General features: G+C 38.2%; 1 protein-coding gene across 3 annotated transcripts in view; it reads left to right on the top strand.

Moving 5' to 3' along the window:
- ATP8A1 (ATPase phospholipid transporting 8A1) overlaps positions 1-26,101 on the top strand; it is a 168,987-nt gene that overhangs the window by 106,979 nt on the left and 35,907 nt on the right. For all 3 annotated transcript variants that reach the window (XM_063457911.1, XM_063457912.1, XM_063457910.1), the window contains 5 exons: positions 12,875-13,013; positions 15,641-15,705; positions 19,578-19,750; positions 21,804-21,987; positions 22,073-22,183. In XM_063457911.1, coding sequence (XP_063313981.1) covers positions 12,875-13,013; positions 15,641-15,705; positions 19,578-19,750; positions 21,804-21,987; positions 22,073-22,183 — 672 coding nt within the window. The remainder of the gene's footprint in view (positions 1-12,874; positions 13,014-15,640; positions 15,706-19,577; positions 19,751-21,803; positions 21,988-22,072; positions 22,184-26,101) is intronic.

Genomic DNA, 26,101 nt, shown 5'->3' with positions numbered 1-26,101 from the left:
CGCCAGCAGTCAGTGTGGGCCCCATGAGATCGCTATATGAGATGTCATGTTCACGTAGCATTTGAGTAATGTGTCGGAGAGATCTCCTCCATGTGAGGATGTTCCTTGAAATTGTTCTGCAAATGACCAGGTACACTTCCTCGAATAATACTGTTGCCGAGCCTCTTGTAGCGCCCATGAGGGCCCCTCGGTCAGAGTCCCATACAAATTTAAGCAGGATATCCGTAGTTGCATCTTGGGGTGCCTTGGCAGCTTTTCGGAGATGCAAGCAGGAATCACTAGCTGTTTGGCCTGTTTTGGAGGCAGTTCGGTGTTGGAGACCGCCTCAGGTACTTGCGGGCTTTAGCCCTGTCTTCCATGCTGGCTTGTTGTGTTGTCAATCAGCACATTTCTTCTGCAGTGAGCCCAGAGCAGCATCTGTGGCGGATTGCCCTAGTTAAGCACTTCCCGTGTCCTCCTCCACTGCCTCAACACGACTGGCAAGTGTGGTGACCTTCTCTCTAATGAGCGCCATATCTGCCTGAAACATGGCTTTGATGTCTTGCCTCAACGCCAGTATGTCGGCTTTGGTCAAGGGAGCTAAGTCACTCTCCTCCATGGATGCCCATGGCACGGAGCGTACCTGGGGTGCAGCAGGAGGGAAATCTTGGAGGCTGACTTCATTTGACGATGGAGTGAAGTAGGCCCCAGCCGGCGCCATCTTGTAAAGCACGGTCAGAGGTGCAAAGGAACACATCCTGCTTACTCAGGTGCTGGCTCCGCCCCCAAAAAAGATGGGGTTATCAATGTATTTCTGTGTATTCGCAAAGAGTGAATAATCCTGAGAGTTTTATTTATTTGTTTTTCGTAGTATCCAGTAATGAGGTTTCTCAACATTTAGCAGATTGTCACAAATTAAATTGGCAAACTTAAGACAAATAGCTGATTTGGAAAAATATTCCAATCCTGCACTAGTCACAACTTGGCTATTTTAGCTTCTTTAGTTTTGACCTTTCTTTTGATTGAATTTGCTAAAATTGACTTTCTAGTGAATGCCTCTGTAAGCATATAAAATAGAGAACAAATACAGCACTTGCCTGATGGTAGTTACAGTATGTTGGAAGTAACCCTAATTACCCTGATAAAAAAACCCTGTTGGAATCAGTAGTGCTTGAAAGGAACACAGCAATATTTCAATGCTGACATTTCAAATGTTCCACTATATTGTACAACTGTGAGATGACACAATCTCAAAAGAATATCATCAGATACAGTAGCGTGTGACATTCAGGAACCAGAGCATGGAGCTCAAATGCTATGATCCAGTGTTTAATGTTAGTGACTGGATATAAATGCGGAGTTACATGCCCTCTGTACGTGCTTTGCATAGCTCTATAATATTTGTTAAGCTGTTAATGCTTGCTTTTTATGTTTGAAAATAACCTGTTGACTCCATATTCATGTAAAATTAACTTAACAGTTTCTAGAACTGTAGCACTTGCACAAGCAGCAGGAAAATACTTCACCAATATCATTCTGGTCTGGTTTTCTGTTTTACCCCATTAAAGGGTTGCTAGAAGCACCATGATCACTTCAATAATTTGAAGTGGTCACGGTGCCTGGGGAATGAAACGCTCAACATATGCTGTCTAACCTTGTCTGCTACTGGAGCATCATTTGGTTATCAGCCAGCTAGGAACTAGAGTTCAGGACTAGCTTAATGTCAATAACTTTTGTTGCACAGAATTGCATGCATTGGCTGAGAACGGTCAGTTGTCAGAAAAATGAATGGAGATGTCCGTGGCTCTGGACAAGCCAAAAGCTGTCTGTAGTGGTTATTGTATTTCATAAATTGTAAGCTTGTAAAATATCCCCATTCTAGAATTGTACAGCACTACTGAATATATTGGCACTATATAGATGCTGCTGCTGTTGACAATGCTGTTGGCAAGTGTATATGAGCACCCCCTTAACAAAAAGCTTTTAATTAATAAGTAAAAAAAAAAAAAAGAGAACGCCTCTGCCGTAAACGAATGTAAACTCAACATACTTCTGCAAATGCTCCACCAAGTAACTGACTGAGGGTTAGAAACTAAATGTAACGGACTCTTTCAGAGCAAGGAAAAGGTATATGAAAAAAACTACCATTGATACAATGTCTACTTGCATTTTCCACTGTCTGAAATGTAATTAAGAAAAGTTAAAACAAGATCTAGAAAAATCTCCAGTAGAACTGCTTGTAGATTTTGCTGACAATGAATAGTTGTACACAAGTCTGCTCTGCAGGGATGCTTGCACAAACAGAATTCGCTTTAAAAGGTCACTAGAATGAATCTATGCCTGCAGTTTCATCTCAAACGTCCATGTTTAACACTACGTCGATACAACACCTGCCTAGGACACAGACGTTTTGGAATCATGTGCTGTAATCTGATGACGTAAACCTTGAGCACATTGTATTATTGGAAGAAAAAACACCTTGCCAGTTTTAAACATAGGGCTAGATTTATTATACTTTGGGGTTGAGCAGCTGTAAATAAAAAAATATTGTAAATAATACATTTTACAGAATATCAACAAATCTTGAAAACCAATGTCTCATAGTCAATAAAGTATCCGAAGCTGAAAAGAAGTTTGATGAATAACGTTTCAAAATGGCCCCTGCAGCCCCCAGGCCTGAATACTATTAATAACTTGGTTGACCTCAGACCTACAGTGTATGAGAGATGTTTTAAGAATGTTTCTGAACTAGAAGTATTCTGTAAGAAGAACTTTGGGAACAATTACTAAAGCAAGAATAGAAAGGCTGTTAGGTAGCTACATTAAGTCTTTGGAGACTCAGATTTCTGCCAAAGGCGGTGTTAATAAATACTGAGCTTACCCTGTTTTGTCATGGGTGCCCAAACATTTACTTACTCAATGTTTATCACTAAATTAGAAAATAAAGCACTAAAATCTTCTGATGTTGAAGTGCTCTTTTAATTGTGGACATACAGTTTATCAGCAATAACCCAAAAGTGGATAGCGCGTTATACTATGCCATTGGTTTTTCCTGGTTCTGTCATCCCTACAGTCACTGCATACAGAGTGCCATCTTTGGAAATAAGTCTTTGGGTATGGGTGTTGTGGGAGTTATTCCCTCTCAAGTGGAGCCTTTCTCACCCAGAGCCAGGGTTGATAGGGCTCTGGTAAATGTGAGTGCAACCCTCATGTGTGTGTATTAATCACTGTATATTTATAATAAGGATAATCTGCACTAATTTGTAGGGGGGGAGGTTGTGTTTTTTTTATTTTTTGTTTTTTTTATTCCTTTGGATGTTAAGTATAATTTTTAGCGCAACACTTGTTTTTGTATACAGTTTATCAGCGTTTAGAACAGAGGTGAAAAGTTACTAGAGGCCACACATGCCGAGCCAAAGGTTAATTGCAGTCATAATGATTTCCCTAGACGTATGTAATTCCTGCATGTAGAGCAGTTGCACATGCGTTGAGTACGTTATTTTGTCCAAGGTTGTAGATGATACCAGTCTGTGAGACAGTGCTGTTTAAAACAAACAGATGACTCTTTGAGCTATTTGTTAGAACAATTTCCAATTATTAAATAATCTCAACATATGCGTCTTTTGAGGATATAAAAAGTTACAGTACTTCTTATGGGGACTGGGATATGAATTAAAGAAAAGAACAGTCGCAACTCTAACACTTTACCTCCTGGCAAAGTACTTTGCAAACTATGCTATGGTTTGTGTGTTTTAGAACTTAGCTTAATTTCTTCCAGTGGATTCAACTGGGTAGCGGCTTCTTGTATACATGGAAATGTGGTTTGTATAGTTTTATTGTTGTATTACGGTTTTTGTCTTTGCACTTTCATATATTTGCATGGACTTTGCTAATCAGTTTGGGTGTAGTTCTATAGTACTGAGAATTTACAGTATAATTGGCCTAAACTATAGTAACTCTTCCTATGATTGCTTTTAAGTTATTGTTCATGGTGACTGTCTTGGATAGAACATACTTAAAAGGGATAATTCAAACCTTAAAAGCAATATAAGCTTTGTGCAGGCTAATTTTGTCGGGATTATTCATTCATTAATGCTCCTTTTAGCAGCCCAGCACACTTGTGAGAAATGTTTGGTTTTTTTTTACTTTTCTTTTTTGTATAATTTTCAGAATATACTATATTTTGGTCGATGCACCATGAAGCAAACATATCTGATGTTTTGTCCTGTCCATGCCTCCAGTTCCATTACTGGTGTCAAATATTAATCCATTTGATTTGTAAACTTTCCCATATGTGTAAGGCTGGCTGTAATCGGTATGAGAAAATGTATATCCTTAATGACTGGATCCCAGTGGGAGAACGATGGTGACCTCACGCTTTAGTCGTATGCGTACTTATAAAAATACACCTGTTGTTTCTTTTTCTTTTAAGTCTTCCGAGGGGCTGATGATGTATTCTTTTTCGCACATAGGATTTTAATTTAATCTGCACTCTAGAGCTGTACTGGAAGCCTTCATACTGGTTAATGGCTAATGTTCCCGTTATTGAGTGCAGTTTGAGCAGATGATGTAATTCATACCTTCGGCCATATCACCTATTACTGCCCTTTGCACTGTGTTTGCTGTATGTTAGGAATCTTTCTAGTTCTCAAATCTTCGTATGGATTCATCATTTAGACCACAAGCAAAGGCTGCTCTGTAAGGTATTCGTTTATACCCAATAAATATGCTGGCAATCCAATCTACATTTTTTTTTTTTTCACTTTAAAGACAGAAATTGAAGTACTAGATAGAAGAAGAGGACACAGTTTGCCAGTGAGCCAAAGGGGTAGGTTGAAAATGAGAGGTAGATACCTGGAAAAGACTTCCAGTAGAAGTGTTGAAGGAATAATTGAATGCTTGTGATTTGTATAAAGTTATACTGACAAATTGGTAAAACTAATATAAGCTGTCTCTTCTGTAACAGACACGCCACATGGACTTATTGATTCTTATATTCTATAATGAACATTTATATTTATCAAGAATTCAATTATATTTCTCTTCTTTGACACCTATGGAAATCGGTCAGCAGCTTTGTCCTGAATATGCAGAATCCCATGCATTAAAGGACCACTATAGTCATCCAGACCACTTCAGCTCAATTAAGTAGTCTAGGTGCCAGGTCCCCCCAGGTTTTAATCCTTCAGCTGTAAACATATGTTTCAGAGAAACTATATTTACATTGCAGGGTTAATCCAGCCTCTAGTGTCTGTTTTCCTGACAGCCGCTAGAGGTGCTTCTGCGACGCTCAATGCGAAAATCGCATTGAGCACGCAGAATGTCCATAGGAAAGCATTGAGTAATGCTTTCCTATGGGCGGTTTGAATACATGCGTGGCTCTGGCCGCGCATGCGCATTCGGCTCCACTCGGGAGCTGACGTCGGAGGGGGAGGAGAGGTCACCAGTGCCGAGGGAGCCCGGCACTGGATTAAGGTAAGTGGCTGAAAGGGTTTTTAACCCCTTCAGCCCAGCGAGAGGGGGGCCTTGAGAGTGGGGGGGGGGGGGGACCCTAAGGACTAAATAGTGTTTGTTTTCCTGGCACTATAGTGATCCTTTAACGCATCCATATTGCATCTGTCTGTCTCGAGCTCTCTTCACACACTGGTTAAATTCAGGTGCATCCTGTTTTGCTGCAGTTGCATGTGTCTCTTTACCCACAGTACAGCATTTTATTTTTTTGAAGGTCAGTGCTAAGTAAGTACAGTATATCATTTTATTATACGGGTTTTGGTTTGCCACTTTTAGGACACATTGAGCAGTGGAGGGATTTCTTTCCTGTCATTTAAATAGTTAACCTGTAAATTGGACACAAGTTATATGTATCTTTTTAAAAAAAAAAATGCATTGCTCTATTGAGCAAATGTCGTTATTTGCAGTCAGAAGATAAATCCAATATCATGTACTATATGGGATTTAGCCAAAGCTTCCCTTTTTTTAAATTCCTTAACACGTTTTAGTGTTGTTTTAAACCCATTTAGTGAATGCCCTGTAATATGTTACAGATTTCATCAGGAGGAAAGGCTCAGAGAGCCGCAATTCTGAAATGGAAAAGGGCTTTCTGATTCAATTTGTTTTGGCTTGTGTGATACTGCATTGCCCTTCTTAGTGTGCCACAAGGATCAAGCGGTAATTAAGCCAAAAGGGAATATGATACTGGCAAAGCGTTATTAAAACGAATATTTAATAGTCAAGAGGCAACTTCAATGCAAGCTTTATGTTAGGAGTTATTGGATTACAGTAGTGGATTTAAGGGAACTTGGTATGAATTAAAAAAGGTTGATACTATGTATTTAGACTTGGTTGAAATAATTTGTACATTTGCACACCTAAAAATTATTGGATACAGTTAGTTAAGGGGATATAAAGGTTCATGTTTGTGGTTATAGATTTAATGTTACATCTATGGAAATGACACATACTGATATAGCGAAGTTCTAGCACAGCTCGGCAAATGATTAAAGGAACACTATAGGATCAGGAACACAAACTTGTATTCCTGACCCTATAGTATTAAAACCACCATCTAGCCCCCTTTGCCTCCCTAAATATAGTAAAATCTTGCTTGTATTCAAGTCTGCAGCTGCTGGCTCTGCCCCTGTCTGCCTGAGACCTGCCCCTGTCTGCTGACATCATCAGAAGTGGTGGTCTGAGCCAATCCCAATGATTTCCCATAGGATTGGCTGAGACGGTCAAGGAAGCAGATCAGGGGTAGAGCCAGCACAAGCCAACGACAGCCCTGGCCAATCAGCATCTCTTCATAGAGATGAATTGAATCAATGCATCTCTAGGAGTACAGTTCAGTGTCTCCATGCAGAAGGTGGAGACACTGAACGGCAGTGTTGCTCACTGTGCAGCACTGCCGCAGGAAGCCGCTCTTGCAGTCCTCTGAGGAGAGGCTAGTGGAGTTGTCACTAGGCTGTAATGTAAACACTGCATTTTCTATGAAAATACAGTGTTTACTGCAAAAAACCTGAAGGGAATGATTCTACTCACCAGAACAAATGCAATAAGCTGCATTTGTTCTGGTGACTATAGTGTCCCTTTAAAATTCACATCACGATGATTGCACACCCAGAGCATCCCAGGAACATGGTGGTACCCGCTGCCCATCAGGTGTATAACTTGCATAAAGTGCAGAAAAAAGCATAGTCTAATTTCTGGTTACATAGCAGATGGTGAGATACAATCTCGATCTGTCCAGTCATCTAGTAGCTAGAACCCATCACAGTCAAGTGAGAGAAAATCACTTGATCTTCTACACATTTTCAGATATGAAGGGCCCCTCCATATCTGAAAGTGTTTTTGATATCATATGAAGAACAGAAATGGTATGATGAATAGGTTTCTATTGTGGAGTCGTGAACAATTTTGGCTTACTGGAGTCTGTAAAAATATTTTAGAACGTTTAAATGTAGTGTAGACACCAAAAATTTAGGTGTTATATAGGGTTTGACCTGTTTGTATTCATTGGATAAGTTGACCCCAAAATATTGTTCTACATGGGGCCTGGGCTAGGTCTGTGAACTCATGCGCATATGATTTGGGCCTGGGCTGAGCAGCAGAAGTCAATAGTCCAGTTTCATATAAAATTATAAATGTTTTACTTACTGCATTGTTATACAATTGGTTATTTTATCATACGATTAATAAGATGGTCAGTTTAAACAAAACATTAGCATGTAGTAACTTTTTTGCCGATAGTTTGTGATAGTGTATGTGCACGATGGGACATAGTCAGCAGTTTTTTTTTGTTTTTTTATGTATAGGAATTATACAATACAATACGTGGTAAAGTCATAAGCTAGTTCTACTTAAATGTGTGTATCAAGAGTAATGTTTTCAAAACACACTCAACCGAATGAGCACAGTGATAAGCACTTCAGAAGGTCTAATGCTTTAGTAGAAGTTGAAAGTGGTAGTTATGCAAAGGGTGAAAGCATTGCATATATTAATAAAGCATTAGGCCAACTGCTTATTTTTGACTCCGCCATGTTTTAGTCTACTCATAGTTTTTGAGATATATATATATATATATATATATATATCTTAAATTGTCAACTTTTACCTGGGCGCATATGGTAAATTGTAATATTTCATACTACATGTTACGGTTGTGTATTCTTTTTCTGATTATTTATCTGTTACCTTTGATACAATAAAGGTTATTCAATACATTTGTTGCATTACATTCTGTATTACATGAAGTTTCTAACATATACAATTTTATATTTAAAAAAAAAAAATCATTCGTTTTGAGCCATCAGACAATGGATCCAATACAAATTTTTCAAAAAGTTTCCACAGTTTTGGCCACTAGTGTATATCGTATAATATAAGGATTAGTTTGGGATTTTTATGGTAAAAACAGAAGTATAAAGTGGGTAGGAATCTGTATCAATTTGAATTGAATAACCTTGTCAATCTAATCTTGGATTTATAACTACAATGGTCCTAAGGAAGGGCATGACCAGAAATTAGGGGCAATCTCACCCATATTTGTGAGACATCTCCGGCACAGTGGGGAAACCTGCAGAACAAGTTCTGTTTAGCATTCCCAGTATATTTGGTTTTGGTATGTGATTTATACAACCCTTGTGGAAGGTTCCAATGTTAATTTGTGAGTTCTGGACAAAGCTGCGAGAGATGCAAATGTTTTAATTGGAACTTAATAGGTCAACCCACTGACTTTTTCTTCCTTTTTTTTTTTTTTTTTTTTTCCCCTTTAGAGTTGAGCATACAATGTGCCAGGAAGATAGGTTAAATTAATATCCTTGTACTTTGTAACCATGTAATTCTGCACATGTATGAAGAAACAAGCAAGGAAATGCCAGGTCCATCCACAATTTATTTGTATTTCATCTTGTCAGGAGTGGATCTTGTGAAACTCTGCTAAAGGCTTGAGAGGACCATGATTGCTGCTTTCTCTAGGTTTTGCTGGGCCACTTGATAAACATCCCATTGAATGTTACTATAATCTTACAATTCCTCAGATGGGGAGAGGTGTTCAGATACCAAAGCCCCCTCCTGATTATAAGGAGTTATGGTGGACTCTTGCTCATTCTGTTTAACTTTATAAGCAAGGGTGGACTGGTGGCGATTGCTCTGCTGGGCTACTATTATAAACCGAATTGTGGGATGCTGCATCACAGCACAATACTAAACTAAAAGCATCCTTATCTAGGTCAATATGCTAAACAATAGGCAACGTAGGTGATAACAGCAGGATAGGCAATTCTGATCTGCAGTTTCCTTTTTGTATTTCTTTCATCCTGTATTCTTTCAATATTAATAATGTAAATGTTGTACATTTGGGTATTTCTAATTCAAGGTAGATTGTCCACTCTATGGAAAACCAGCTAATGAGTATTAATGTCCTGAGCCGTGCTGTTCTATTGATGCATGTCTTTCACTCCTAGCTTTTTATTGTGCTTGCCTCCCAGAATTTATGTGCACAGATACCGGCTGTTAGAAATTCCCCTTTTTATTACGAGCTTGGTAAAGTGGGAGTGAAATAAAATGTTTAATCATTGCGCATAAAAATGAATAGCAAACTATAAACGTATCAAAACAGGCTCCATCACAAGCAAACACTTTTTCTTTTTGTCTTTCCCAATTCCAAAGTCAAATGTGTTTTTATTTTATGAAGAAAGAATTTGCTTGACTGTAGGTCAGTGCAGAATAGAAACAGTTACTATGTTCATCAAATTGTAGCTCTGTTTATAAACCAACTCACCGATCAATATTGTGAGTTGCCCAGTTCACCAAATGATGATATTGTGTATATAAATGATAGAGGTGACGCCAATGGATGTCAGCTTGAATAACCCATTTCCAGTGTGTTTGTAAGCCCATGATGCACAGAACTGCCCAATAAGAGTGAACTACAAGGCAAATACATAATATAGAAATGAGCATTCTACTCTGCAAACCCAGAACATACTTGAAAACGAGAGAAATCTCAATGTATCTTTCCTGGTAAAATATTTTATAAATACATTTATTGACAGACCCTGCAGGAGGCATTAGCAGGAGACATTAATAGAGGTCTATATTGTGCTTAAAGTGCAATCTGAGGTTAGTCCATGACTTCATTCTGTATAAACAATTAAATAAAACAAATTAAAGGAATGGATGAGCGCATGAGTTGGGATGGGACTGGAACATGGTAAGGATGAGGGTTACATTGAGGGGAAATCAATACAATAATTCCATAACTGAGCGAGAGCACAAATTAAAGGACCACTCTAGTGCCAGGAAAGCATACTCGTTTTCCTGGCACTAGAGTGCCCTGAGGGTGCCCCCACCCTCAGGGACCCCCTCCCGCCTGGCTCTGGAAAGGGGAAAAGGGTTAAAACTTACCTTTTTCCAGCGCTGGGCGGGGAGCTCTCCTCCTCCTCTCCGCCTCCGTTCCTCCCCGTCGGCTGAATGCGCACGCGCGGCAAGAGCTGCGCGCGCATTCATCCGGTCACATAGGAAAGCATTCATAATGCTTTCCTATGGACGCTTGCGTGCTCTCACTGTGATTTTCACAGTGAGAATCACGCAAGCGCCTCTAGCGGCTGTCAGTGAGACAGCCACTAGAGGAAATAGGGGAAGGCTTAACTAATTGATAAACATAGCAGTTTCTCTGAAACTGCTATGTTTATAAAAAAATTAGTTAACCCTAGCTGGACCTGGCACCCAGACCACTTCATTAAGCTGAAGTGGTCTGGGTGCCTAGAGTGGTCCTTTAACCCCTTAAGGACCAAACTTCTGGAATAAAAGGGAATCATGACATGTCACACATGTCATGTGTCCTTAAGGGGTTAAGCCGACAGAGAGAAAACCCAGGAATTATAATACCATGCCCAAAAATGTACAGGTATGATTGAAATTTTATTTTTAACAAAAGGGAGAGCAGAAATCAAAATAGCATTATTTTATTAATCAGGACTATCCAACAATGTGTCTAAAATATGGAAAGAAAATAAAAACAGACTGCTTCTACACCAGGAGTCAATCAAATAATAAAAAACATATCCCAGATGAGGGTTCTCTATAAAACTTTAAAGTATGTCTACAGGTGATCAAGGCAAAAAGCACACACGGGTGAGCCTGGAGATTGTAATTTGGACTATATAAAATAAGCTAAATGTGAAGAAAGGGGCCGTGATTTAGATAAAAGGAATAGGACATGAACTTGGCAAATGCATAGGGAAGCTACATTAGCCATAAAACTGCATAATGTAATATGTTGCTTTACTTCTCGCGGGCGGCTCCCTTCCTATGGAATAGCCTGCCTACCGCCATCAGACTCTCCCCTAGTCTTGCATCTTTTAAGAAGTGCCTTAAAACCCATCTCTTTAGGAAAGCTTATGGCCTCCAAGACTAACCCTTACCTCTTGCCCTCTCCTGAAGGGCAGCCCACCTTATTTGATTGTAAATTCCTGTCCTAATGTGTTTTACACCCCACCTCCTATAGAATGTAAGCTCGTTTGAGCAGGGTCCTCTTCAACCTATTGTTCCTGTAAGTTTATTTGTAATTGTCCGATTTATATTTAAATCCCCCTCTCATAATATTGTAAAGCGCTACGGAATCTGTTGGCGCTATATAAATGGCAATAATAAATAAATAAATAAATAAAATACTTATTATTGACGCTCTAACAGAGGGCTGAATGAGAACTAAAGTGTTTCATAATCTTAAATTAGTACTCCTGCTCCCTCTAGAGGAACGACGGCACACTGCAAAACAGAAGTGCCTGTACAGGGAGCCAAAAAGTAAATCCAGATAAAGATGATGTTGGTGACCGTAAAGCTTATCACACAAAAAAAGCTATTTCCCTCTGAGGTATTTACACTAAACTTATAATTTCCATCAATATTTTAAAGGAGACTTTTTGGTGAAAGTGCTTGATTTGCATCAGCTGCCTCAACTCAACCCCACCTTGTGAAGTCTTTAACGGTCTGTCAAAACAAAAGAATGAAAGGGGGAAACAAATGAGCCCCGTGATGTTTTGAGAATTGAAAAATAAATCTTTCGAAGTTTAAACCAAATCATTTTCAACATAGCCCTCTTTCCATATTGTCTCATATAGTAAATGTTTATTTTTTTTCCTTTCTTGGGTACTTTTTTTAGTGGATAAATCTGTAATATAAAACAATATCGCCAAAGTTAGGCAAAAGTGGTAAAATTATCCAACACCACTTTGCATTTTGATTTTCAATTCATTATATTTTAATGTTTAGTGCCTGGTCACACAGTCCGTGGATCTTCTTTTAAGGGAGAGTTATACATGTATCCATTTTCAAATAATGTTATATATCCTATTTAGTATTTATGCGAATACTTCACAATAAAAGAATTGGGGAAGAATGAACCTGGGTGTTCCATGGTCATCAAAGCTGTTGGGAATTTGGTCCATCATGTAGCAATGTGTCTCGTCAGTTTTGGTTCTTCAGCAAGACATGCCTTTTCTGGATTACTCGGCCATTTCATATGCTTACATGGCAGAGTATGATGCTGGTGTAGGATTTCTAGTACTGTCCTTACAGATTTACTTTACCCATTGAATACCTTATAGCATTGGTTCCCAACCAAGTCCTCAAGTACCCCCTAACAGTCCAGGATTTAGGGATTACCCAGTTGTGTCTAAGGTGTTTATAGAAAAAAACAAAACACTTTAGACACAACAGGGTAATCTCTAAATCCTGGCCTGGTAGGGGGTACTTGAGGACTGGGTTGGGAAATCCTGCTTTATAGCATTGGCAATTCAGATATTTATACCTGACCATGTTACTTTCTGTGTGTCATGTAGTGCATGTGATGTTTGTGTCGTGCTACCTTTATTTTAGTATTTCCATTGTCTTTCAGAACCTCCATTTACTTGGAGCCACGGCCATTGAAGACAAACTACAAGATAACGTGCCAGAAACTATAGAGACATTGATGAAAGCGGATATCCATATTTGGATTCTAACTGGAGATAAACAAGAAACAGCCATAAATATAGGTACAGTAACATATTTCAAACTCCTATTAGAATTCCAAATGACTACAAATATTCTTCTTACAGGATTTGTGGTGTATCTGGTATTTTAAGCTTGCCTTTCTTGCTATTATACATAGTACACAGAGTTCATCCCTATCTACTGGTACTTCAAATGAGACTGAAGGGGGCAGTCAGTGCCTTTTAAAGAAATCTATGTCTTACTTACAGGCTGAGGGGTTTGACAATCATAGATTGAGAGAATATTTGTTTTTTGGAGCATATGAATAAGATGGTTTTCGTTAGCGTCAGAACAATTTGTTCTGTTTTTGTTTTGTTTGTTTTTACAGTATTTATTAGGCATGGATTAAATCATAGATGTGCCTGACTGACACGTGTTTTATTACAGCTAATTCAGAAGTGTATGCATGGTGGGCACCAATTTAAGTGCAGCACCTTGCTTCTGCTTTGAACTATAGGCAGGAAACCCTTCCAGATGTCTGGGGTGTGACACAACTGTTTTATGAAAGTGACGATTTCTCTTGAAATCAACACTATTATAAAGTAAACCTGCAGCTACAGGCAATTTAACCCTAAAGCACTTCAGCAATCTGCAGTGCTTTAAGTTCATGGAGTGTTCTTTTAAATGGAAACGCTGGGCACTATGACATTGTCATCTCACTTATATTGATTTTAGTGTATGGAGTCCCTGGTGCTTTCCCTCCATTCAGCGTTAAACCATTTTTGAGCAGTTTAACACTAAATAAGGGTCCCTGGTCACTCATAGCCCAGATCCTACTCGAGGTATGGCTAACACAGGGATTCTGTTTCTTTTTAGCTGTACCAACTCATACCAGCAAGGGGTGCTGGGATAGGCTGTGAACTGACACGCTCAGCCAATCATCTCCATCATTGCTGTTAATGCTTCCTCATTAGAACAAGCAGCATAAAGGATGGGTTGCTTGTGATTCTCGTTTCGTATTAAAATGGCTTACCACTGAATAGGACAACTACAGATTTTAACTACTTTAATGAGCTGAAGCAGTTACAATGCCTACAGTGTCCCATTAACTTACTATTCGCAGAACGCTGTCCAGTTTGTGGCTGCTTGCAGTATTTAGTTATTTGTTTCGGGGTTTTTTTTTAGGTGAGTTTTCAGATTACATCAATCAGACTGATGCTATCATTACACACAATCTTTTTAAATGTTTCCATTAAAGGGACACTGTAGGCACCCAGACCACTTGAATTCATTGAAGTGGTCTGGGTGCATTGTCCCTTAACCCTAGAGTGGCAATTATTGCAGTTTCTGATAAACTGCAAGAAAAATAGTCTATGCAGCGTCTGTTTCCCTCTTACAATTAAGACCATAAAACAGTACATTGTGTTTACACTGCTCTCAGAAAATCAAACAGGGTTATCTACTAAAAGAACAGAATGAGTTAATAAATCTCCACTATTTACTTATTCCTTGTCTCTGTAAGCTTTCTCTGTGCTAAGTGCCAGCAGCAGAATCTTATATTATTGCAACCCCTATGATACTAGCTAGGCCTTAAGTCACTCGCAACTGCAAGCCTGCAGAGTCCATGGCATATTTTTCACTCTCCAACTGTAATACGCCAACACGAATGTATTCACACACTAAGATTAAACACTATATAAAGTTTTAGAGTTTAATCAAGTTTAGTAAAAACTTAAAGTAAACCTGAATATTCAGAAGATGGGGAGCTGGAGTGGGATTGCTGCTAAGGTAGTATGGGTACTTTCAATAAGAGTAGTTGGCTAAGAAATGTCTGAAATGTGTATAATAACCTGTTATCAATATAAGTTAAAGATTTAAAACTGGGATAAGGCAGACTTTTCCTAGCATGTATGATGTTTTTTTTAAGGTTCCTAAAGGCTAAGTGTGTGCACATAAAAGCTTTTACAACCTAAAATATGCAGATTAATTAACTAAAGTGAGAAATCAATGTGAATTTCACATTGTAAGGGACAATATAGTCACCAGAACAACTACAGTTTCAATGCATCTCTATGAGGAGCCATGGCTGCGTTTGGCCCGGCTCTGCCCCTGATCTGCCTCCTTGACAAGCTGAGCCAATCCAATGCTTTCCTATAAGAAAGCATTGTGATTTGTTCAGATCAACATTTCTGATGATGTCAGCCAACCAGCAAGAGCCAGCAGCAGCAGACTGGAGTAAAGGTAAGTATTTACTATATTTATGGAGGGCAAGAAGGGTTGGCAGGGTTAAGGGGGAGGGGACAAGATGATGGGTTTAACACTATAGGGCCAGGAATGCATGTTTGTTTTCCTGACCTTATAGTGTTACCTTAAGGCCAAAGTAGCCAAACTGGAAGCATTGCTGAATTAGTGTTTGCAGTTAGGCTATTTTCAACTTAAATTTGAATTCTTTATTAAATAGCCTTGATGGTGTGCTGCTGTGTTACGGTCTTTCTTGGTATATTGGTAATATGACTGTAAATTATATGAATGTATTTTAATAATTTACACAATTTGTAACTTAAGTTTTTCTATATTCTTTTTTTTTCCTATAAAGTGATAAATGTCAAGTTCAAACTAGCAGCCAACTTTTCTGCCACTGTTTGACAAATGTTTGACAAATATAATAAAATGATAATTCTTTCAACAGGACATTCGTGTAGATTGCTGACCAGAAACATGGGGTTAATAGTTATTAATGAAGGCTCACTCGATGTAAGTATATATGTTTTTGTTATTATTTATTTATTTATTTTTATTATTCTCCTTTGTCCTGGTCTGGAAGTCTTCACTATTTATCAAACAAACTATCTAACTTTTGCTTCTTTCAACTAAACATCAAAGTAACTTTTGCAAATTCATCTGGTGTATTTAGGCTCAAGTCTGCATATGATTGTTTAATTTCTCTATTATTCATTCGTTAACAACCGTGTGCTTTGTGAATTGAGCAGAATGGATCACTGTTATTTTCAAATGGACCTCACTATTGCAGTGAGATTTGTAAACATGAAATTAAATTAAGCAAAACAGCTGCTATATGCAGGACAATTGCACCATCTGCTCCATCAGCAGAATGATCCTCATGGCTTCCACAAGAGACTAGGACTGTATAAACAAAGTGCTTTAATTCATAAATGGCAGAGAATGGAGAGTGAGACTGCAGGGGTATGATATATACACAAAAATCGCTTAACTAAGCTAAATTTGTTTTGGTGCTTAGAATCCCTTTAAAGGAACACTATAGTGTTAAGAATACAAACAAGTATTCCTAATGCTATAGTGCTCCCCTACCTATGTAGGTGTCCACCCCTTCTTGCACTTGTTTAAAAGTTAGCATTTACTTACCGTACATTCAGCAGCATCGACAGAGTTTAATGAGGTAATTGCTGCAGAAGCGCCTCTAGTGGCTCTCTTCTGGACAGCTACTAAAGACATGTTAACGGAGCAATGTAAACATTGTCATTGCCTTTCCTGCAAAACAGCAATGTTTTCAATTGCTATATCGGCAAAGGAACTAGGACGCTACAGGCACCTAGACCAATTCTTCTACTTAAAGTGATCTGGATGCAGTCGCCCTGTCCCCCTTAACCCTGAAATCGAAAGCATTGCAGGTTCAGAGAAACGGCAATGTTTATATTACATGATTAATACTGCCTCTAGTGTTCCACATTGGAAAGCCTTGATTCAATGGAGAATGCCTAATGCATGTGCCACACATGCTTATTAGGTTTCACCTCCGCATTATATCAGAGGAGTCAGCACCGAGGGAAGGGTTTTTATCCCTTTAACTATGGGTGCGGTGGGGTGAAGAGGCAAAGAGGGACACTATAGTGTTCCTGTAAAATGACAGTACATTGAGATGAATTGGTCTGGGTGCCTTTCATGTCCTGTTAGGCGTGTAACACACATTATAGTCTGCTCAAGAATAGGGATTTTTTACTTTTGTCTTGATTTGTTTATTGTTACAAATTCAGGAATGTGAGCTTATTTTACTAAATAAAAAATGACCATGTTGTGTTTTTTTTTTTTTTTTTTTTTTTTAAGGGTCACTAGAGGCATTTAAATGAAATTGTCAGGGTAAAGGTTCCCTGTCTTGTTAACTCTGCAATGTAAAACATTGCTGTTTTGAAGAAACAGACTTTTTTTTAATTGCAAGAATAAACACCTCTAGTGGCTGCCTTCCTGACCGCTTCTGGAGGCATTTCTGTTGCAGTAACAAAGTTAGACTTAGCTGTTAAGTGCTTCTCACAGAGCATTTGATTGGCACAGTATGGCTATTTGCAGCACATGCTCACTAGCCTTTCAATGCTTCCCAATGGAGAAGCATTAGACTGGCTGAAACTATCAGGATTGATGATCTCAGCCAAGTAGGCAGGGTGGCCCCGGCAAGGCCAGCGCACCACAGCATATAAAGTACGTAAATCTTACCTTTTAAACCCTTAAAAGGTGTAGGGGCAAATAAATAGTTAGGAAAACATTATAAACAAACATGTAGTTAAAGTGTTGTGCTTTTCAAATTATTCAACAGTAATGTATTAAACCACACTTGGAATATTGTGAAATCTAGTGAAAGGTATACTTTTGCTTATAAATGGGATTTAAATTCTGATTTGGATTTTTGTTATTTAGAAAGTCCTTACTATATTTGGAGTATATTTCTATTCACACATGCTTATTATAAATGTAATGTTTTATAGTAATAAGGTATATCATTTTTTTTGTGCATACCTTTAGGAGAAAAAAAATCTAAATATCTATTTAATAATCCTTTCAAGTATTGAAAGGGAATGGATTATTTTTTTTAAATTAACTATATGGAAAAAAGATATGAATAAGAGAAAAACTCATCCCTCCCTTCAGGGTATGGATAGTTCTGCCACATGCTTGCACCTTCGGTCAGATAGTGTTTGGATCAGACAGTATGGTCTTCCCTTCTTCCCTCCATGCACAGTGCAGTAACCTAATCAGTCATTGCCCTGTGCAAACACTGTCCAACCCATCATGACTTGTGGCTTTACGATCCTAAAGGTAGAGTTTTTTTTTTTTTCCATATACTTCATTTATTAAAAATGTTCCCTTTCAATTAGTGATGAATTGATTACTATTTGAATAAAGGTGATCCTAAGCAGAATAGGCTTTAGTAGCACCAGAAAAAGGAGTTCTGTGGATGTTGTACTGTATACAAGTTAAAAAAACAAAAAACATTTTATTAAGGGCATCAAAACGATCCCAGACAAAAGAAAGGAAACTTAAAACACCATCACAACTATGAACACACAGGGGAGGCTGGAATATATATCACTAGATAGAAATAGGTGTTAATGGGGTATAGACTTGTATGCTGGATGTCTCTACCCTAAATATTGAACATCATAGAAATGAGCCTAGAGAGAAAAATGAACTCAAGGCTTGAGTGTAAAGAAAAAAGCCCTCACAGTTAATAGTTGCAGTCGTCACTGGATGTTAATCTGTGAGATAGGTGCAGAGAGCCCCAGGAAACGGTCAGTGAGATGTATCCTTTGCTAGGATCTGGTAACTGTTTCAAAAGAAAGGGCCTCTCTTATATACAAAGTATCCACATGGCTAATAGAAGTATAACACTCGGACAGATCTGCTCTACTAAACCCTAGAGAGCAATGAGTAAACAGTGTCCTTTGCTAGAATATCACAGTAAGATGGGGGTATCCAGAGCTGCAAGGAGGATCCCTCCTTCTTAGTACAGGAACAGAGGTTACAACAAAATCTTAACAAATATCAAAATAATGTAAAAAGTCGCAAACATGGTAAATTCCAAAGAGATAATGATGACTACAGGAAAGGCAAGGTCTATAGGCGCTTTAGGAAAACCACAAGGGCCGACTATGAAACATCAGATACTGATAATGAACAAACCCCCGTTTCTACCAGTAAGTCGAACGTACAATCTAATAAGGGAATCCTTAAAAAAGGAGTTGCTTTTTAAGGGCAGCGCCCCCCCCCCCCATTTCTAACACCTATTTCTATCTGCCGATCTAGTGATATATATTCCAGTCTCCCCTGTGTGTTCATAGTTGTCATGGTGTTTTAAGTTTCCTTTCTTTTCTCTGGGATCGTTTTGATGCCCTTAAAAATGTTTTTTTTTTTTTTTTTTTTTTTTAACTTATATACAGTACAACATCCACAGAACTCCTTTTTCTGGTGCTACTAAAGCCTATTCGGCTTAGGATCACCTTTTCTACAAGTGTCTCTGTATACATACACGAGTTATCCCCTATTGAGTTCTGTGGAGACACTCCGGTTCCCACAAGTTGGGAACTCTGTACTCCTTTGTACTTTTTTTATGAATTTATTACTATACTAACTATATTTTTGGGGTGGCGCTTGTCCTTTAAAGTTTTATTTGTTCAAGGGAGAGTGAAATGCCCATGGTAGCTTTTGATTAGTTTGAACTATTCTTATTTTTATTTAGAGTTCTTTAAAGTGTAAATACATAAATATTATTTTCCTACTTTTTCTCGTTTTTTTTTGTTGTTGTCTTAATTAGTTGTTGTTGTTGTTGTTGTTGTTTTCCTCTGCTATTGATTGAAATTTCTATATCTATGTAACAGAGCACCCGGGAGATTTTAAACCATCATTGCAGTAAACTTGGTGACTCCTTGAGGAAGGAAAATGACTTTGCTCTAATTATTGATGGCAAATCGCTGAAGTATGCGTTGACATTTGGTGTGCGGCAGTATTTTCTGGATCTTGCACTTTCATGTAAAGCTGTAATTTGTTGCAGGTAATTACAGTTCTATGAAAATGTTACAAAAATACTTTTTGTTTATGTCAACAATTACCTGATAATTGAGGTTTACATTTGCATTTTTCGGTGTACCCTGGGTATCTAGAGTCTTAGTTTTGCACCAGTATTGTTGTGCATTATCCATGCAGTGATTTTGCAGCAGAGTAATCCTTGGTTTAATTGACCACCAGGCCAATTCCATCCCTCAAGTGCATGATCATTGGTCCACATCCCTAAGTGTAGAATTATGCATGCACATGCCGTCAAAGTTAATTGGATCACTACAGTCGGCCAATGTAAATGCGTTGAAGTTAGGCACCCGTTATGTAAGACATAGAGACAGGTCTCTTCCACAAATTCACATTGCGGCGCTGTTTGAAGGATGTGAGGCAGGGACTGGAGTGACCTCACACCCCAGGGTCTCTTTTCATACAAAGAGCTGCATGTGTGAATGGTGGGAAGATGAGCAACAACCTGACACAGACGTGGAGGACTTCCAGGTATGCGGCTTCAGGGAGGAATGCTACTGTAAAGTGCAGTATTTTGGAGAGAAACATGAAGGGAAACATGCTTGACACTGGGTGGTGCTTCCGCCATCTAGAAGTGTCAGTTGGCTTTATCTATGGAGGATCTCGTGGGATGCTCAATAGACCTCAATGCTGTATTCTCGTGGATGCACGAGAGTTCAGCAATGACGTCTGCACCAGAAGCTGAAGAGGACCCACCGGGAGAAGATTGCGGCTCCTGCAAGGATAAAGTTCAGGTAAGTAGAACTCACCTTTGCATATCTAATTTAAACACAGTGTAATAAAGGAATGTGAAACAGTAAATGTCTCTTTACAGTAAGTGTCTAGGAAGGCTGTGTAAGTAACTTGCAGGGAGGTGTGACTATAGCTGTATAAACAAAGTGATTTAACTCCTACATGGAAGAGAATTAGGCAGTGAGACTACAGGGGCATGATCTATACGCAAAAACTGCTTCAATAAGTTAGTTGTTTTTGTGATGAGTGTCCCTTTAAATAGAAGTAATAAATATAGAGTTCAAGGTTTATCATGCTGGATATTTCAGAGTGATTGGGGGGTAGGTGGGAGGGGAATCACATTTTGTGAATTCCTACTCCCAGTGCTATTCAGCTATATGTACAGTTGTAATTCTAATTACAACTGTACATATACGTTGCATTTTCAGTTGAATTTAGGAAAACTACTTTAATCATTTGTTGTATTGAGCTATTTCAATAACTTTCGTTTTATTTGCTCATGGCAAATAGCTGAAAGGCTGTAAATTTTGACAAACCTGATTGTTCAATGGGGGTTGAATAATTTTCATTACAACTGTAAGTTATAGGTTTCCCCCCCCCCCCCCCCCCCCCCCCCCCTCCCCCTCCAAGTTTCCCAGGGGCAGTGCTGCATTACTCCGTACCTGGTTTCATTAAGCTAAAGTTGTTTTGGTTCTTTGAGTGTCCATTTAAAAAGGTTATCTCACTTATGGAGTGGACTTAAACACAAACTGACCACCTGCCTAAAATAAAAAGAAGTCTTTATGCAAAAAAAAGTAAACTCCTCAGATGCAGAACACTCAATAGTCTTTAATAATTTAATTAAGAATATTCAGTATAAATTATGTATCCGTATAAATTACAATATTTTTAAAACATGTGGCATATGTGTCAGAATGTTTTAGTCACAGTAGAGAACAGGCCTATTTGGTTGCAATGTGGGACACAATGTGCACACGGGTGTACTTGGCAGCTTACTACTATAACTGTTGGAAAAAATATGTATCATTCTGTATTGCTAACTGAACTGAATATTGTCATCCACACAAACACATTTGTGTTGACCACTTCACAATTTAACAAGAGTGAAATCATTTGTATGGTTTGTCTTTTGAAAAAATATGTCCACTATCAAGTTGTAGAAAAATGACAAGCACTTTACATTTTACACATTTATTTTCTTTAGGATGCTAAATATGATTGGTGTAGGTATTTTGAGAAGAGCAAGCAGATTTAATTTCACACTAATGAACGTTTGTGTTGCATTAAAGGGTCTCCCCACTCCAAAAATCGGAGGTTGTAGATATGGTAAAGAAGCAAGTAAAAGTTATCACTCTGGCTATTGGAGATGGTGCAAATGATGTCAGCATGATTCAGACTGCTCATGTCGGTGTAGGGATAAGTGGAAACGAAGGACTGCAAGCTGCCAATTCTTCTGATTACTCCATAGCACAGGTATTTATTTGAATAAGTCATGATTAAAATAGAATTAAGCATCTTTCACACTTACACTATAATATGCTGTATTTCCTTTGCACAGTTCAAGTATCTTAAAAACTTACTACTGGTCCATGGTGCCTGGAACTATAACAGAGTGTCAAAGTGTATCCTGTACTGCTTCTACAAGAATATTGTGCTGTATATCATAGAGGTAAGGGTTACAGAGCAAGACTGAGTATCTCATACTATTTCTGATAGTGTAATAGGGTGACATAATGTATCCTGTACTTTTTCTTCTGTACCATGGGTAAAGGGAATAGAGTAGACCAGTGCCCAACTTGAGATCCAGGCATGTCCCCCCACGTTTCTCTGACTGCTGTCAACATTATCTTTACTTTCGGCTTACAGGCCTAAGTGAATAAGCTCTAAGTAAGAAGTCCATAGATCATGCCCACAAATTAATAGAAACTAAATTTCTTTCCAGGCAGATACGAATAACCAAAATGCTTTGAGCATTAGGGCTGGCCTCCAACAACACAACATTCAACTTTTGGTGACACAACCAGCACAATGTCATATAATGCAAGATATTGTGAAATGTTTTAATACAATAAATTCTCACCAATCAAAAGGATGAGGAAGGAATCAGGAGAACAACAATTAATAAAACTTGGCCCACTGACCGCATTGCCATGGCATGCAGACATTTGCAAATTTATGCACATTCCCAAGATTAAACATTCCGATATTGCTTACAATATTCACACAACAATGGAAATAGAGATGGTATTTTTGTCAGAGAATTCTGTTATACTACTGAATGCACATTCATTCTAGTTATGTGCAACTGTGAATAAATCCTGTTACGTTAGAGATTCATAAATGTGGCTGTGATTATAGTATCAATGATAAAAAAAATAACAGAACCGTGTTCTAACATTGATTCTCAGCCAATCCATTACTTCTCCATAGGGAAGCATAGGGAGACTAGTGCGCATGCTGTACTGTATCAACTGAATTCTCTCTAGAAGAGTAATTTGAGCTATAACAGAGTTTGAGGTAATTGCTGCAGAAGCGCCTCTAGTGGCTCTCTTCTGGACAGCTACTAGAGACATGTTAACGGAGCAATGTAAATATTGTCATTGCCTTTCCTGCAAAACAGCAATGTTTTCAATTGCAATATCAGCAAAGGAAATAGGACGCTATAGGCACCTAGACCAATTCTTCTACTTAAAGTGATCTGGATGCAGTCTCCCTGTCCCCCTTAACCCTGAAATCGAAAGCATTGCAGGTTCAGAGAAACTGCAATGTTTATATTACAGGGTTAAGACTGCCTCTAGTATTCCGCATTGGAAAGCCTTGATTCAATGGAGAATGCCTAATGCACGTGCCACACATGCTTATTAGGGTCCACCTCCGCATTATATCAGAGGAGTCAGCGCTGAGGGACTTCAGCACCAAGGGAGGTTTTTTTTTTTTTATTCCTTTAACTATGGGTGCGGTGGGGTGGAGGGGCACAGAGGGACACTGTAGTGTTAGGCATACAGCATTGTATTTCTTACATAGTGTTCCTTTAAAATAACAGTAAATTGAGAAGAATTGGTCTGAGTGCCTATTGTGTCCTGTTCTAGTTAGGGAGATAGAAAGAAAATGAGATTTAAGATCACCTGCAATGAAGCGGAGAATAGAATTGCTTCACAGAAATTGATTTGATATGGTTTCGCTAATAAATATACAAAATAGGAGTGAAATTGTTTTGCAACAGCCACATTTCACACCATACTAAGGCAAAGTTATGGGGATAGGGAAAGAAGATGGTAAGGGGATGTAGTAGAGGGAAGACCTTATTAGTAGATTGTTGGTCTAATATTTATATGTGATATAATATAGTGCTCATAATTATTAAGTTATGATTGCATATAATCATAAGTATGCGTATATGCTAGAACATTCTAGGAAGATGTGTTTTATTTGAATAGTATGACTTTTATAGTTATAGTGGGGTTTGGGCTAGGGTTATATGTTGACCCTATACGGTTTTATACTGTATGTAATGTATTGTCTATGCCAGTCATCTGGATTAAGCCAGAGTTGTACTTACTGGGAGATGGTTAAAATGCTTACCATTAACACTGAAGGTCTCAATAGTCCCTTTAAAAGATCAGCTCTCATAGAAATGATTACAGAAGAGCGAATTCATGTATGCTTCTTACAAGATACCCATTGGGTGAAGTCTGATAGAGAATTTTATTTAGGCAAGAAAAAGGCGGTATTGATTAGGGCGTCGATTGAGGGGGGAAAGGGTGTCGCCATATGGATAGCAAAAGGTATTTCATATGAGAATATTTATCAGGAATGTGATCCTCAAGCCAGATTTATCCTATTAATATGCAAACATGGTAATGTACTTTAAATTTGGTTAATATATATTCACCCAATATTGTGACCTTTGTGAAGGATATTAAGAAAGTAGAACTGATAGCTAAGGGCAGATTGATAATTGCTGGAGATTATAATTGTATAATGGACACTGAATGGGAAAAGAGGATTCCTACAGGAGAACAGATAGATGGTGCGCTGCTCCGGAGAGCTAGGGCTCTCTCCACTCTCTTGAAAAAGGCAACTTTATATGATGTTTGAAGACTCCTCCATCCCCAAGAGTATAACTTTACTCATTTTTCTTATAGACATTGTTCCTATGCAAGAATTTATGTTAGTTGTTAATATTAAATTAGTTAATTGTATTGGAATTTTTTTTATAAAGACTATTGTTCATATCATAATGCAGTTATATGGGAAATAGGTGCTAACCAGAATAGCGGTACAAGACAGTGGGGATTGAACGAGGCCCTCCTGAACAGTGATAAGAATAGAAAACACATTGTTCAGAGGACAGATTTTTGCTTTTTGGAAAACAAGTTAGCAATCCAGGGCATAAGATAGTTCGCATACAAAGCTGTAATAAGTGGCCATTTGATCAACTGGGTATTTATGAAAATAAAATGAGAGGTAGTACATTGGCTGATTTACATCTTTATATAATTTGGAACAAAATAACAAGATTAGACCTACAAAGGAAGGTGCGGAAAACATTAGGCATGTCAGAGATCGGATAAATGAATTAAATATGACCATAATTTCGAAACGTTAAAACAACATTGGTATATAAAAAATAATAGAGTAGATAAAATGCTTACTACCGTAATTAAAAAAGCAATCGGGGAAGAATAGGATGGATAAAATAATCCATAACGATAAGATCTATAGATCTCCTAAAGAGATTGGTCACAGTTTTAACAGCTATTATAAAGCGCTATACAAATGCTCTAAGACACACAATTCTATTATTTCAATCAATTCTTGTATGGTATTCAAACACCTGAAATTAGTCTAGAACAGAAAGCATCACTTTACAAAACCATCCATCTGAATAAGGTTATTAAGGCCATTGATACATCAAAAAATAAAAAAGCCCCTGGTCCGGATGGTTTCAGTGCCCACTTTTATAAAAATGTTAAAGCAAAAATATCTCCTCAATTGTTACAAGTGTTTAATGATTGTATCAATCTAAATTTCTGGCAGCTAATATTCTTTCTATATGCAAGCAGGAGAAGGATCCAACGTCTCTTAAAAAAAAAAAAAGAGAAATTGCAGACCGATATCTCTTAATACTTAATTTTTTTGCGCTATGGCGGACAGACTTAAGCTGGTTATTGACATAACTAAGAAAGAACATAAAGAACTAGTTATTACTGCTTCAGACGCAGAAAAAGCTTTTGACCGGGTGGATTGGGGCTTTATGATGTGGTGTTTACAAAGATTTGGCTTTGGAGATCTATTCTGTAGGGCAATAAAGGCTTTGTATAGTGCACCCATTGCAAGAACTATCAGGTAAAACATATTTGTTTACTGGTTCAATCTGTGGAATGGCACAAGGCAGGGCTGCCCACTGTCTCCATTATTGTACCTTTTAACAATTGAAATATTGGCAATTCGTATAAGATCAGATGGAAATATTTGCGGATATGTACTACCCCAGAAAGAATACAAGATAAGCATGTATGCTGATATTCTTTTGACCCTTATGAGGCCTGAGCGGTCACTGCCCGCTGTGATGGAAGCAATTTAT

Source organism: Pelobates fuscus, chromosome 6 (genome assembly GCF_036172605.1).
Source record: "Pelobates fuscus isolate aPelFus1 chromosome 6, aPelFus1.pri, whole genome shotgun sequence".
Classification (NCBI taxonomy): Eukaryota; Metazoa; Chordata; class Amphibia; order Anura; family Pelobatidae; genus Pelobates; species Pelobates fuscus.
Note: the sequence above shows the minus strand (reverse complement) of the source record. Positions and strands in the feature narration are given on the sequence as shown.